This window comes from Salmo salar, chromosome 25, assembly GCF_965601325.2.
Source record: "Salmo salar chromosome 25, fSalSal1, whole genome shotgun sequence".
Classification (NCBI taxonomy): domain Eukaryota; kingdom Metazoa; phylum Chordata; class Actinopteri; order Salmoniformes; family Salmonidae; genus Salmo; species Salmo salar.
The window spans coordinates 29,621,979-29,635,760 of NC_138315.1; the positions used below are offsets into that span (position 1 = coordinate 29,621,979).

The following is a 13,782-nucleotide window of genomic DNA, read 5'->3' on the forward strand; positions in this document are numbered from 1 at the left end:
CATTATTTTGGTAGTTTTAAAGCTAATTTCCTGCAATTCTACATATTTTGCCATGACTTATGCCATGTTAATGATATCTGAGTGAGAGTGACTAACAAAATGAATGGGGGACCCTTGGAGGTTAGGGCACGTGTCCTGCGTGACTGATCGGTAGACTAACTTACCAATCTAAAAATTGTTAGCTGACATGGCAAACAAGAGAAAAATTGCTGATGCACAACCAAATATTGAACTTGCACATTGTGTATTCTACTATTCTAACTCTCAACAGTAAGTTGGGATGCCGACAGAGTTCCAAAAAAAATATAACAAATATTTAACTATTAAACATTTTGGGTCGGGGGGTGCCTAGCGACCTTGGACCCTAAGCGACCGCTTTAGTCACTTATGCCTGGAGCCGGCCCTGCACACACACACACACATCACGTTGTATGTACAATGACAATGGTGTGTGAGGTGCTCCTCCTCCTGTTTGGCATTACTAATGGAAACACACCAGATCATTGAGAACTGTAATGAGAAAGACACGTGACCAGAGGTATTACACGCGCACACACGCGCACACACACACATCTTTTCATTAGAGTTGGCTACTGACGGAGACTCGCTGCACAGAGCGACTGCTGCGGTGCTCCTTCTCTCTCGCTCTCTCCGTCTCTCCGTCTCTCTCTTTCTTCTCTCTCTGCCTCTAGGGCTTTTCAGACTGCACCTCCTTAGCCCTCTCTTTAACCCAGGCTAAAACTGTCCTAGAGATAGCTTACCCTCCTTGCACACAGGCATTTGTCGACCCAGGGATAAACGTTAACCTAGGGATAAATGTTCACCCAGGGATAAAGGTTTACCCAGGGATAAACATTCACCCAGGCATCTAACACTTGTGCCCTGAAGCACTAGTTTTTTTGTCTGTAATACAGAGAGAAGGTTGTGTGTGGAAATGGTGGTGGGATGGGGATTCAATTCCACACTCGCTCATTTTCACATAGAGTTACATGCACCAAAGGCGGTGGCATAAATATACACAGAGTATGCCAAACATTAGGAACACCTGCCTAATATTGAGTTGCACCCCTGTCATCTACACTGATTAAGTGGATTTAACTAGTGACATCAATAAGGGTTCATAGCTTTCACCTTGGATTCACCTGGTCAGTCTACGTCATGGAAAGAGCAGGTGTTATTAATGTTTTGTATACTCAGTGTATATATACTGCTCAAAAAAATAAAGGGAACACTTAAACAACACATCCCAGATCTGAATGAAAGAAATAATCTTATTAAATACTTTTTTCTTTACATAGTTGAATGTGCTGACAACAAAATCACACAAAAATAATCAATGGAAATCCAATTTATCAACCCATGGAGGTCTGGTTTTGGAGTCACACTCAAAATTAAAGTGGAAAACCACACTACAGGCTGATCCAACTTTGATGTAATGTCCTTAAAACAAGTCAAAATGAGGCTCAGTAGTGTGTGTGGCCTCGGCGTGCCTGTATGATCTCCCTACAACGCCTGGGCATGCTCCTGATGAGGTGGCGGATGGTCTCCTGAGGGATCTCCTCCCAGACCTGGACTAAAGCATCCACCAACTCCTGGACAGTCTGTGGTGCAACGTGGCGTTGGTGGATGGAGCGAGACATGATGTCCCAGATGTGCTCAATTGGATTCAGGTCTGGGGAACGGGCGGGCCAGTCCATAGCATCAATGCCTTCCTCTTGCAGGAACTGCTGACACACTCCAGCCACATGAGGTCTAGCATTGTCTTGCATTAGGAGGAACCCAGGGCCAACCGCACCAGCATATGGTCTCACAAGGGGTCTGAGGATCTCATGTCGGTACCTAATGGCAGTCAGGCTACCTCTGGCGAGCACATGGAGGGCTGTGCGGCCACCCAAAGAAATGCCACCCCACACCATGACTGACCCACCGCCAAACCGGTCATGCTGGAGGATGTTGCAGGCAGCAGAACGTTCTCCACGGCGTCTCCAGACTCTGTCACGTCTGTCACGTGCTCAGTGTGAACCTGCTTTCATCTGTGAAGAGCACAGGGCGCCAGTGGCGAATTTGCCAATCTTGGTGTTCTCTGGCAAATGCCAAACTTCCTGCACGGTGTTGGGCTGTAAGCACAACCCCCCCCCTGTGGACGTCGGGCCCTCATACCACCCTCATGGAGTCTGTTTCTGACCGTTTGAGCAGACACATGCACATTTGTGGCCTGCTGGAGGTCATTTTGCAGGGCTCTGCTTCTCCTGCTCCTCCTTGTACAAAGGCGGAGGTAGCGGTCCTGCTGCTGGGTTGTTGCCCTCCTACGGCCTCCTCCACATCTCCTGATGTACTGACCTGTCTCCTGGTAGCGCCTCCATGCTCTGGACACTACGCTGACAGACACAGCAAACCTTCTTGCCACAGCTTGCATTGATGTGCCATCCTGGATGAGCTGCACTACCTGAGCCACTTGTGTGGGTTGTAGACTCCATCTCATGCTACCACTAGAGTGAAAGCACCGCCAGCATTCAAAAGTGACCAAAACATCAGCCAGGAAGCATAGAAACTGAGAAGTGGTCTGTGGTCCCCACCTGCAGAACCACTCCTTTATTGGGGGTGTCTTGCTAATTGCCTATAATTTCCACCTGTTGTCTATTCCATTTGCACAACAGCATGTGAAATGTATTGTCAATCAGTGTTGCTTCCTAAGTGGACAGTTTGATTTCACAGAAGTGTGATTGATTTGGGGTTACATTGTGTTGTTTAAGTGTTCCCTTTATTTTTTTGAGCAGTGTATATATACATTCAGCTCTGGAAAAAATTAAGAGACCACTGCAAAATTATCAGTTTCTCTGGTTTTACTATTTATAGGTATGTGTAAAATTAGCATATTTATTTTATTCTATAAACTACTGACAACATTTCTCCCAAATTCCAAATTAAAATATTGTCACTTAGAACATTTATTTGCAGAAAATGATAACTGATCAAAATAACTGGTCAAAATAAGTTCATATTCATTTTTAAACAACACAATACTAATGTTTTAACTTAGGAAGAATTCAGAAATCAATATTTGGTGGAATAACCTTGATTTTCAATCACAGCTTTCATGCGTCTTGGCATGCTCTCCACCAGTTTTCACATTGATGTTGGGTGACTTCATGCCACTCCTAGCACAAAAATTCAAGCAGCTCGGCTTTGTTTAATGGCTTGTGACCATCCATTTTCCTCTTGATCACATTCCAGAGGTTTTCAATGGGGTTCAGGTCTGGAGATTGGGCTGGACATGACAGAGTCTTGATCTGTTGGTCCTCCATCCACACCTTGATTGACCTGGCTGTGTGGCATGGAGCATTGTCCTGCTAGAAAAACCAATCCTCGGAGTTGGGGAACATTGTCAAAGCAGAAAGAAGCACGTTTTCTTCCAGGACAACCTTGTACCTGGCTTGATTCATGCGTCCTTTACAAAGACCAATCTGCCCGATTCCAGCCTTGCTGAAGCACCCCCAGATCATCACTGATCCTCCTCCAAATTTCACTGTGGGTGTGAGACCTGGAGAGGCCTACAAGCCACAGTGTTTCGCACCCACTGTGAAATCTGGTGGAGGGTCAATTTATCAGGGGGTGCTGCAGCACCCCTACTTATTGTGACTATCCTTAACCATGGGATTGTCTTAGCTCTGGGTTAGGCTGAATGTATTATCTGTGCTGGTTAGCACACACACCCTCAAGTCCTGTCATATTCTATGTCCACTGTACTTATCTCCTAGTTATGCAACATGAAGCACACACACACACACACCACACACACACACACCACACACAACAACAAAACAAAGCTGTGATCAAAGTCTATGATCTTATTGGCCACACTGCTGAATAACAATCACAATCAGGAAGGATGTGTGTGTTAGTGTTCATTTGTGTGAAGGTGTGAGAATGTGGTTGTGTACATATGCATGTGTTTGTCTGTGTGTGTGTGCACAAAGCTGTCACAGTACTGTCCCATCATCTTAAATAATCCTAGTCATGCGTGAGATGCGATTCCCACAAACAATACAAAGGATGGCCCACGTCACTGACCCTCAACCTAGAAACTCACTCACACTAATAGAGCTGACATGCTTCTCTAGTCTATTCTACGGACAGTCATATATGTTCTACACAATTTAAACTAAAAGCTCTGCAACGTTTCACCCAACTGAACAGACCCCAGGTTCTCACTGTAGGCCTAAACTTCTGTTATGCTGTCTAGTCCGCATGATGAGGGAAGGAGACGAGGAAGAGAAGAGACAAGAAGGCGTATGATACTTAGTCTTGGGACGGGCGTCCTGCTGGACACATGGTGGAGTGAGGGATTCGTGTGTATGCCGGTCATTATAAAGAGACCAGAGAAGTGCTCGCAAACACAACCTCCAGGCTATGGGGTTTCTGGATTGTTATTTACCTGCTATTAGGCTGTACCTGCTTGGGTTGAGAGTTCTAATTAATCAATTGATCTGCCGTCCCTTCACGTTGCCAGGTTAGTGTATAACAAGGCTAATTAGCCAGTTTCGCTACGAGTAAGAGCAGCTGCAGTCTGTGATGAAAGAGCTGCTGTTCACCCCAGCTAGAACATAGACTGACTTTGTTAAGTATTGCTTTGCCGGTCATTTCTAACCGTTTGAAGTGAACACAGAACAAAAGTATAGCAGACAGCCTCAGCTGCCCTCCTTTGCTCATCAGCGCCTCCATAAAAAGAGCGCAGTCACGAGAGTTCTATCTGCGCGCTACTTGCGCAGCCGCTCATCAGCCGAAGCAGGCTGTTAGAGCTGGTCTGGAACTAAAGCCTGCACAACATCGGTGTCTACTGGACCAGGAGGGAAGAATATTGTAAAGGAAATGGTTAGGCCTGTTACACACATACTAAACGATGTCAAACATGTTGTAAACTACTGCCCAACCATAGAATTAGAAAGAATTATTGTTCACTCATTCTAATGATATAATCTTAAAACACACACACCTCAACATGACATTTACCAATGACCTGCTCACCACCACATATTTCTCCTTTGATGTTGGCATGATAATTTCTACAGCAGAAACAGACTGTCCAGCTGGAAAATAATAAAATACATCCAGCTACATGTCATAAACCTGTAAACATGCCATACAAACTTCATAAACATGTAAACATGCCATACAAACTTCATAAACCTCTAAACATGCCATACAAACTTCATAAACCTGTAAACATGCCATAAACATGCCATACAAACTTCATAAACCTGTAAACATGCCATACAAACTTCATAAACCTGTAAACATGCCATAAACATGCCATACAAACTTCATAAACCTGTAAACATGCCATACAAACTTCATAAACCTCTAAACATGCCATACAAACTTCATAACCTGCATGGCCATGTACGGAAGGAGAGTTTTCCTGGCCTAAAGAATAACACTAGAGGACAGGGTAATATCTGCACCATGTTTATTACCCCATTCCATTTGTCATTGTATTCATTTCCTTTCTCCAGAGCTGACCTTACAACATGGCAAAGTTGCTATAGTGACGGGAGGCACCAGGGGAATTGGCTATGAGACCTCAAGACACATGGCCAGCCTGGGGGCACACGTTATCAAAGGTAGGCCTACAGAAAGACACCATACTGTACACCATAGGCCTACCAATGTGAATGTGTTATACCGTCCAACAGTACCATGAACTGATTAATATACTTAGTTAATATAATGTCTTAATTATATGTTTAATTCCCACGGACAGAAATATTTAGTAGGCAAATTATTTCCTAATGATCTGTTCAGATAGGCAGCTTGTCCTGGAGTGTATGTGGGTAGTTGTGTGTTGTGGAATTTAGCAATGTGTGCATATAGGCCTGCTGTGGCAAGGGACTGTGTTTGTGTGTGTGTCTGGATGTGCGTGTGGGTATGCGTCTCTCGCTCTCTCTTTCGCTCTGAGTGTTTACTGGGTGTGTTTACTTAGGAAATTAATTAGATCAGTCTCCTCTCTTCTCCTCCCCTCCTTTCTTCTCCCTTCTCTCTCGCTCTCCAGCTGGACAGAATGAGCTGGAGGGTGTGTCTGCTGTGAAGAGGATTTGTGAGGAGAACAGAGAGGCCAAAGGTAACATACACAGTCCACACAGTCCTGTTTGCTTCGTGCGTCCATGGCTCTTGATATTACTGACTGGAGTGTGAGTGAACACACCTTTTTGCAGGTAGAAATCAGCTCCTAGTTAAAAAGCAGAATGACTGTTAAGAACTGGAGCTGTGCCTCTGCTCAAGTGCATCACGTCAGTTAGAAGTAGAGACGGCGTCATTGAAATAGATTTCCTCTCTGGAACTGTTGCATGATCTATTTCTCTTTGTGAAGATTAAGAGGTATGGCATTGAGGGGTGTTAGGGAGTGGGGGCGGGGGAGAGAAGCGTGACGGTGCTCTGAATGACGGGGGTGAGTTGGGAGATGAAGGAAGTGGGGGGAGGTGAGGGTCATGTAGCTCTGTCCTCTGAATGACAATGTGCCGATGGGGCGATGAGGTGGGGGTAGGGAGGGGTGTGTGTGAGCGTGTGTCCGAATGACAATGTAACGGAAGCGTCATTAGTATGTGAGGCAGGTGCTTCTCACCAAACGTCCTCTGGCTCTTCGTGTGCGTGTTTGTCTGTGTGTACGGAGGATAGGAGACAGCGCAGGAGAGAGGAGAGGAGAAGAAAGAGTACACGCCCGACGGGCCAATGGATGTCAAGCCTGCCCTCAATAGCCCGCCTTCCTGGGTATAATACCGGGGCTCACATCTATTTCCTCAATTCAGTACCACTCTTCAGCGAGCCCAAATCCCCTGATGGTGATGGGCCAAAATGAGTTATACCTCATTACCTCCTTCAGGGAACAGTAGTTAAATTCATAACTGTACATTCCCTTTCAGTCGGTCACTCAGTATAATATACTATGGGGACATAAATCACACCCCAAGCCGCCTCAGAGGGTGCCAGACTAGGAGGCCCACAGCAGCCCAAGCACACACAGGTTTCACCGGCTCCAAAAAGGGGTTACAGAAGTCACCTTTTCCCCTAATACTTACCCCTAGAAGCCTGAACTGTCAGAGCCCCATACAGGGAACCAGAACCTACTGCAACTTGGCTATGCACACTGACACGCTGCCACTGCAGCCCAAGTCCATAGACCCAACGGTTCCATGAAAAATACATACCTTGCGAGCCTGAAATGTCAGAATTCATACAAGGAACCCAAAACAACAGAACACCTGTCGTGACTTGGTAAAGTGCACACGCTCACTGCATAGCATCGACCAGAGTCGATGAACCACAGGAGCCCAAGGCTCAAACCCACAGGTAACTGTCGTAACCCTGATAAATGCGCAACCTGCACACTAAGAATAAAATCAAATTTATTTATATAGCACTTCTTACATCAGCTGATATCTCAAAGTGCTGTATAGAAACCCAGCCTAAAACCCCAAACAGCAAGCAATGCAAGTGTAGAAGCACGGTGGCTAGGAAAAACTCCCTAGAAAGGCCAAAACCTAGGAAGAAACCTAGAGAGGAACCAGGCTATGAGGGGTGGCCAGTCCTCTTCTGGCTGTGCCGGGTGGAGATTATAACAGAACATGGCCAAGATGTTCAAATGTTCATAAATGACCAGCATGGTCAAATAATAATAATCATAGTGGTTGTTGAGGGTGCAACAGGTCAGCACCTCAGGAGTAAATGTCAGTTGGCTTTTCATAGCCGATCATTGAGTGTATCTCTACCGCTCCTGCTGTCTCTAGAGAGTTGAAAACAGCAGGTCTGGGACAGGTAGCACGTCCGGTGAACAGGTCAGGGTTCCATAGCCGCAGGCAGAACAGTTGAAACTGGAGCAGCAGCACAGCCAGGTGGACTGGGGACAGCAAGGAGTCTTCATGCCAGCTAGTCCTGAGGCATGGTCCTAGGGCTCAGGTCCCCCGAGAGAGAGAAAGAAAGAAAGAGAATTAGAGAGAGCATACTTAAATTCACACAGGACACTGGAGAAATACTCCAGATATAACAGACTGACTCTAGCCCCCCGACACATAAACTACTGCAGCATAAATACTGGAGGCTGAGACAGGAGGGGTCAGGAGACACTGTGGCCCCATCCAATGATACCCCCAGACAGGGCCAAACAGGCAGGATATAACCCCCCCCACTTTGCCAAAGCACAGCCCCCACACCACTAGAGGGATATCATCAACCACCAACTTACCATCCTGAGACAAGGCCGAGTATAGCCCACAAAGATCTCCGCCACGGCACAACCCAAGGGGGGGTGCCAACCCAGACAGGAAGACCACGTCAGTGACTCAACCCATTCAAGTGATGCACCCCTCCTAGGGACGGCATGGAAGAGCACCAGTAAGCCAGTGACTCGGCCCCTGTAATAGGGTTAGAGGCAGAGAATCCCAGAACACTATAAGCAATTATGTCTAAGGAATAAAACCTCACAAAGGCATTTTTCGGGAACCCCAACTCGCTGCAGCATAGACATCTCCAATCTTTATGCCCCTGAACAATGCCCAAGAAGCCTCCACACCCCTAGTGGAGTGAGCACGCACACCACTAGGCAACCCTTGTCCTTTGCTGACATATGCCAGGGAGATAGTCTCCACACTCCAATGAGAAAGACCTACCCCGAGCTAGATTAGCGAAACAAACAAAAAGCTGGTCACAAACGCGGATATCCTTGGTCCTAAAGCGCGCACTGGACAAAAAGTGAGCAGCGGACTCAGGCCATGCAACCTTCGTTGTTTACTGGAAGCTAACGGTGGAGGTGAGACAGGGAACATCTCGAAAGCCAGGGACCTGTAAGACACACAGTATATATATGTACAGCCCTCTAGTAGAGGGTGCACGCATTGTATAGTCATATTGTATAGTCATAATCACATTTGAGGGTAAACCCCTAGCCGTCAAATTCAACCTTTCAGAGGCCAAACCCACAGATCCATATTTGCGGTCGTGGGTGACAGATTTTCCTGTGCGCCTGGGACAATAGATCCCGATGACACAGAACCCTCCACGTGGCCCCGCCCAACTGGCAGATGATCTCCGGAAATAAGGGTTATCTGGGCGAATCGGGAGCCACCAGAATCAACAACATTGAGAAGAATAGCCGAAAATGTGCATTTTCTCACGATGCAAAAATATCTACATCAGCCCTGCCAAACCGGTCCCAGGGGGTGCACCCACGTTGAGAGATCCGGGAAGATACGTTGCCATGAGTGACAGGAAATGTGCTCTGCTCCATACAAGCAGATAACAGGCAAGGTTTAGGAGAGAGGGAGACCGCGTTCCCCCCTGCCTGTTGATGTACGCCAACACCAAAGAACCTTGGGTAGAAACAATGTGCTTTCGTGGTACTGCCGTTCTGATACCCGGCTCACAATGGGTTTGGGGACTTCGGCAACCAGTAACTTTCCCCCATTGACCGAGCCACTTGGAAACACTGTTGCCACAGTAAATGGTCGGGAAGGAGGGCCCCGAGAACACGCCCCCTCTCCAGCTAGGGTCACGAGGTCTCCTCCTTCCCCTGCCCTGCTGAATAATCAGCTTCCATCCCGCTCTTCGGGTAGGAGCGTTGGGCCAGTAACCAAGCTTTCAGTTGAATGCATTCATTGGTACTGACTAGGTATCCCCCTTTCCTTTCTTCTTTGACCCAGCATGGTGTCTGTTCCAAGACGCTCAAAGCTGCTCAGAAACACCCAAATGGTCAAAAACCGTCCTTGAAGCCGCCCCCTGGCCCGGGGCAACCTGCCTCTGACCTGGAGTGGCAGCACTCGACTCCAATACCATCATTAAGTTTGCCGACAATACAGTGGTAGGCCTGATCACTGACTATGATGACACAGCCTATAGGGAGGAAGTCAGAGACCTGGCAGTGTGGTGCCAGAACAACAACCTCTCCATCTATTTCAGCAAGACAAAGGAGCTGATCATGGACTACAGGAAACAGAGGGCCGAGCACGCCCCCATTCACATCTACGGGCTGTAGTGGAGTGAGTCGAAAGCTTCAAGGTCCTCGGTGTCCACATCACTAAGGATCTATCATGGTGACACACACCAGCACAGTCGTGAACATGGCCTCTCAGGAGGCTGAAAATATTTAACATGGGCCCTCAGATCCTCAAAAAGTTATAAATCTGCACCATTGAGAGCATTTTGACTGGCTGCATCACTGCTTGGTATGGCAACTGCTTTGCATCTGATCGCAAGGCTCTACAGAGGGAAGTGCGTACATCCCAGTATATCACTGTGGCCAAGCTCCCTGCCGTCTATGACCTTTATACCAGGCGGTGTCAGAGGAAGGCCCTAGAAATTGTCAAAGACTCCAGCCACCAAAGTCTTAGACTGTTCTCTCTGCTACCACATGGCAGGTGGTACCGATGCACTAAGTCTGAAACAAACAGGACCCAGAATTGCTTCTGCCTCCAAGCAATAAGACTGCTAAATTGTTTGTTAAATAGTTAACCAAACAGCTACCCAGACTATCTGCATTGCCCCATTTGGAATAACTTTTTTGACTCATCACATATGCTGCTGCTACTGTTTATTATCTGTCACCTTATTCCCAGTTATATGTACATACAGTGTCTAACTCAATTACCGTGTACCTCTGCACATCGACTCAGCACTGGTACACCATATACAGTCTCAAGAAAAAGTATTTGAACCCTTTGGAATTATCTGGATTTCTGCATAAATTGGTCATAAAATGTTATCTGATCTTCATCTAAGTCACAACAACAGACAAACACAGTCTGCTTAAATGTTCTTGTCTCCATTGAATGCATCATTTAAACATTCACAGTGTAGGTTGGAAAAAATATGTGAACCCTTAGGCTAATGACCTCTCCAAAAGCTAATTGGAGTCAGGAGTCAGCTAACCAATCATTGAGACGAGATTGGAGATGTTGGTTAGAGCTGCCCTGCCCTATAAATAACACTCATAAAATTTGAGTTTGCTATTCACAAGAAGCATTGCCTGATTTTAACTATGCCTCGAACAAAAGAGATCTCAGAAGATTAAGAATTGTTGACTTGCATAACGCTGGAAAGGGTTACAAATGTATCTCCAAAAGCCTTGATGTTCATCAGTCCATGGTAAGATAAATTGTCTGTAAATGGAGAAAGTTCAGCACTGTTGCTACTCTCCCTAGGAGTTGCCGTCCAGCAAAGATGACTTTAAGAGCACAGCAGAGAATGCTCAATGAGTTTAAGAAGAATCTTAGAGTGTCAGCTAAAGACTTACAGAAATCTCTGGAACATGCTAACATCTCTGTTGACGAGTCCACAATACGTTATTCACTAAACAAGAATGGTGTTCATGGGAGGACACCACGGAAGAAGCCACTGCTGTCCAAAAAAAAACATTGCTGCATGTCTGAAGTTCGCAAAAGAGCATCTGGATGTTCCACAGTGCTACTGGCAAAATATTCTGTGGACAGATGAAACTAAAGTTGAGTTGTTTGGACGGAACACACAACTCTATGTGTGGAGAAAAAAGGCACAGCCCACCAACATCATAACCTCATCCCAACTGTAAAGTATGGTGAAGGGAGCATCATGGTTTGGAGCTGCTTTGCTGCCTCAGAGCCTGGACAGCTTGCTATCATCGATGGAAAAATGAATTCCCAAGTTTATCAAGACATTTTGCAGGAGAATGTAAGGCTATATGTCCGCCAATTGAAGGTCAACAGAAGTTGGGTGATGCAACAGGACAACGATCCAAAACACAGAAGTAAATCAACAACAGAATGGCTTCAACAGAAGAAAATATGCCTTCTGGAGTGGCCCATTCAGAGTCCTGACCTCAACCCGATTGAGATGCTGTGGCATGACCTCAAAAGAGTGGTTCACATCAGACATCCCAAGAATATTGCTGAACTGAAACAGTTTTGTAAAGAGGAATGGTCCAATATTCCTCCTGACCGTTGTGCAGGTCTGATCCGCAACTACAGAAAACGTTTGGTTGAGGATATTGCTGCCAAAGGAGGGTCAACCAGTTATTAAATCCAAGGGTTCACATACTTTTTCCAGCCTGTACTGTTAATGTTTACACGGTTTAACGTATAATTGTTTGTGTTATTAGTTTAAGCAGATGGTGTTTGTCTATTGTAGACTTAGATGAAGATCAAATCAAATTTTATGACCAATTTATATAGAAGTCCAGATGATTCCAAAGGGTCCACATACTTTTCTTGCCACTGTATATATATACACTCATTGTGTTTTATTATTCTGTTATTTCACTTTTTTCTTTTTCTCTGCATTGTTGGGAAGGGCCCGTAAGTAAGCATGTGACAAATTAAATTTGATTTGAAACTCTGTTCCGGGGAGAAGACGGCCAATCCACCCCCAGGTGATTTGTCGCCCTACGATATAGCTCCATCAAAGGTGCATTAACCACTAATGGTTCACTCTGCCCCACCGAATCCAAAGCTGGGGATGTAGGCTGCCCCGGACTGATGTAATCCGATTGACACTCTGAAATCCCTCCAGAGCCAACCAGGGATACTATTAACATCCTGGAATCCGGACTCTGAACACTGCCAGAGAAACCGGAATGAGCCTCACACGGCTGGGATGACACCCCTATCAACTCCAACCACCACTGCCACTCTCTCCCAGCTTCAGACAACCCCATTATCAAGGTCACTTCACCGGAAGACCCTTCACCAGCAGCCCTAATCTTTCTTACTAATTCAGCCCGACGCCCAATGAAAGTTGAGCCCAGCCGGAGACAATGGTCACACGAATTGGTCCGAGCCAAAGCCTCCTGAGCATGTTTCCACCCCAGGCAAACAGGACAGCACTCATGGGTATCTTTCATTTTCATTGTGAAACCATATGCCCAAGGGCATGGTAGAAGGTTCAAACTCGGATGGTTAGTCTTTTTTTGAACTTACTCTTACCACTGGCCATCTTACTCAAGCAAGGAAGCACTGGCTACACAAGCAGATAAGAAAGTAGTGGGTTTTTAGCAAACACAAATCCTACCCAAGCAAGAAAGTATTAGTTACACAAACAGAGCAGAAAGTAGTTAGCTTTTAGAAACCACAAAAACGTATACCAAGACCCAAAATTTACAACATCTAGGGGGGCGAGTACTCTCTCCCCACTAACAGACACTTTAGTCAGTGCCGAATCTCGTAGTCTTCGTGTGCTTGAAAAGTTTGTAAATTGCGTGACACATTCTTTCTTCAGGCGAGCTGAAAAGCAAAGAATTTAGGAAATGGATGCTTCTGAGGCCGGGCTTGGCATCCCTTGGGCCGTAGATTGGTCGGTGACTCCCCATAGTATTGTATACAGAGTCATCGACTGAAAGGGAACAGTGTGTTAACCAGTGATGTAATAGAGGATAAATGTAAGTAAACAGCACTGAATAGTGAAAAGTGTTTAACCACCTATTAGCGTTTTTTTGTATTAACGTTTAGTTATTTGCCTACTATCATCTTGACAGGTGCTCAGAATTTACCCACCTTCTTTTGAGTCATGACTGGACACTATATTAAAAACTTCTTATGGATCAAATGCCGTTAGCGGGATCGACTTGACAACATCCGGTGAAATTGCAGAGCGTGAAATTCCCCAAAAATTATTTGAAATATTTAACTTTCATACATTCACAAGTGCAATACACCAAATTAAAGCGTAACTTCTTGTTAATCTAGCCACCGTGTCAGATTTCAAAAAGGCTTTACGGCAAAAGCAAACCATGCGATTATCTGAGGACAGCACCATCAAACAAACACG

At 45.8% G+C, this 13,782-nt stretch overlaps 1 protein-coding gene across 1 annotated transcript in view; it reads left to right on the top strand.

Moving 5' to 3' along the window:
* The window catches only part of LOC106586508 (polyprenol dehydrogenase), a 38,235-nt gene that overhangs the window by 14,093 nt on the left and 10,360 nt on the right, over positions 1 to 13,782 (top strand). Inside the window, exons 2-3 of the mRNA XM_014173893.3 lie at positions 5,514 to 5,621; positions 6,050 to 6,118. Of these exons, the coding sequence (XP_014029368.1) occupies positions 5,591 to 5,621; positions 6,050 to 6,118 (100 nt within the window). The 5' untranslated portion in view covers positions 5,514 to 5,590. The remainder of the gene's footprint in view (positions 1 to 5,513; positions 5,622 to 6,049; positions 6,119 to 13,782) is intronic.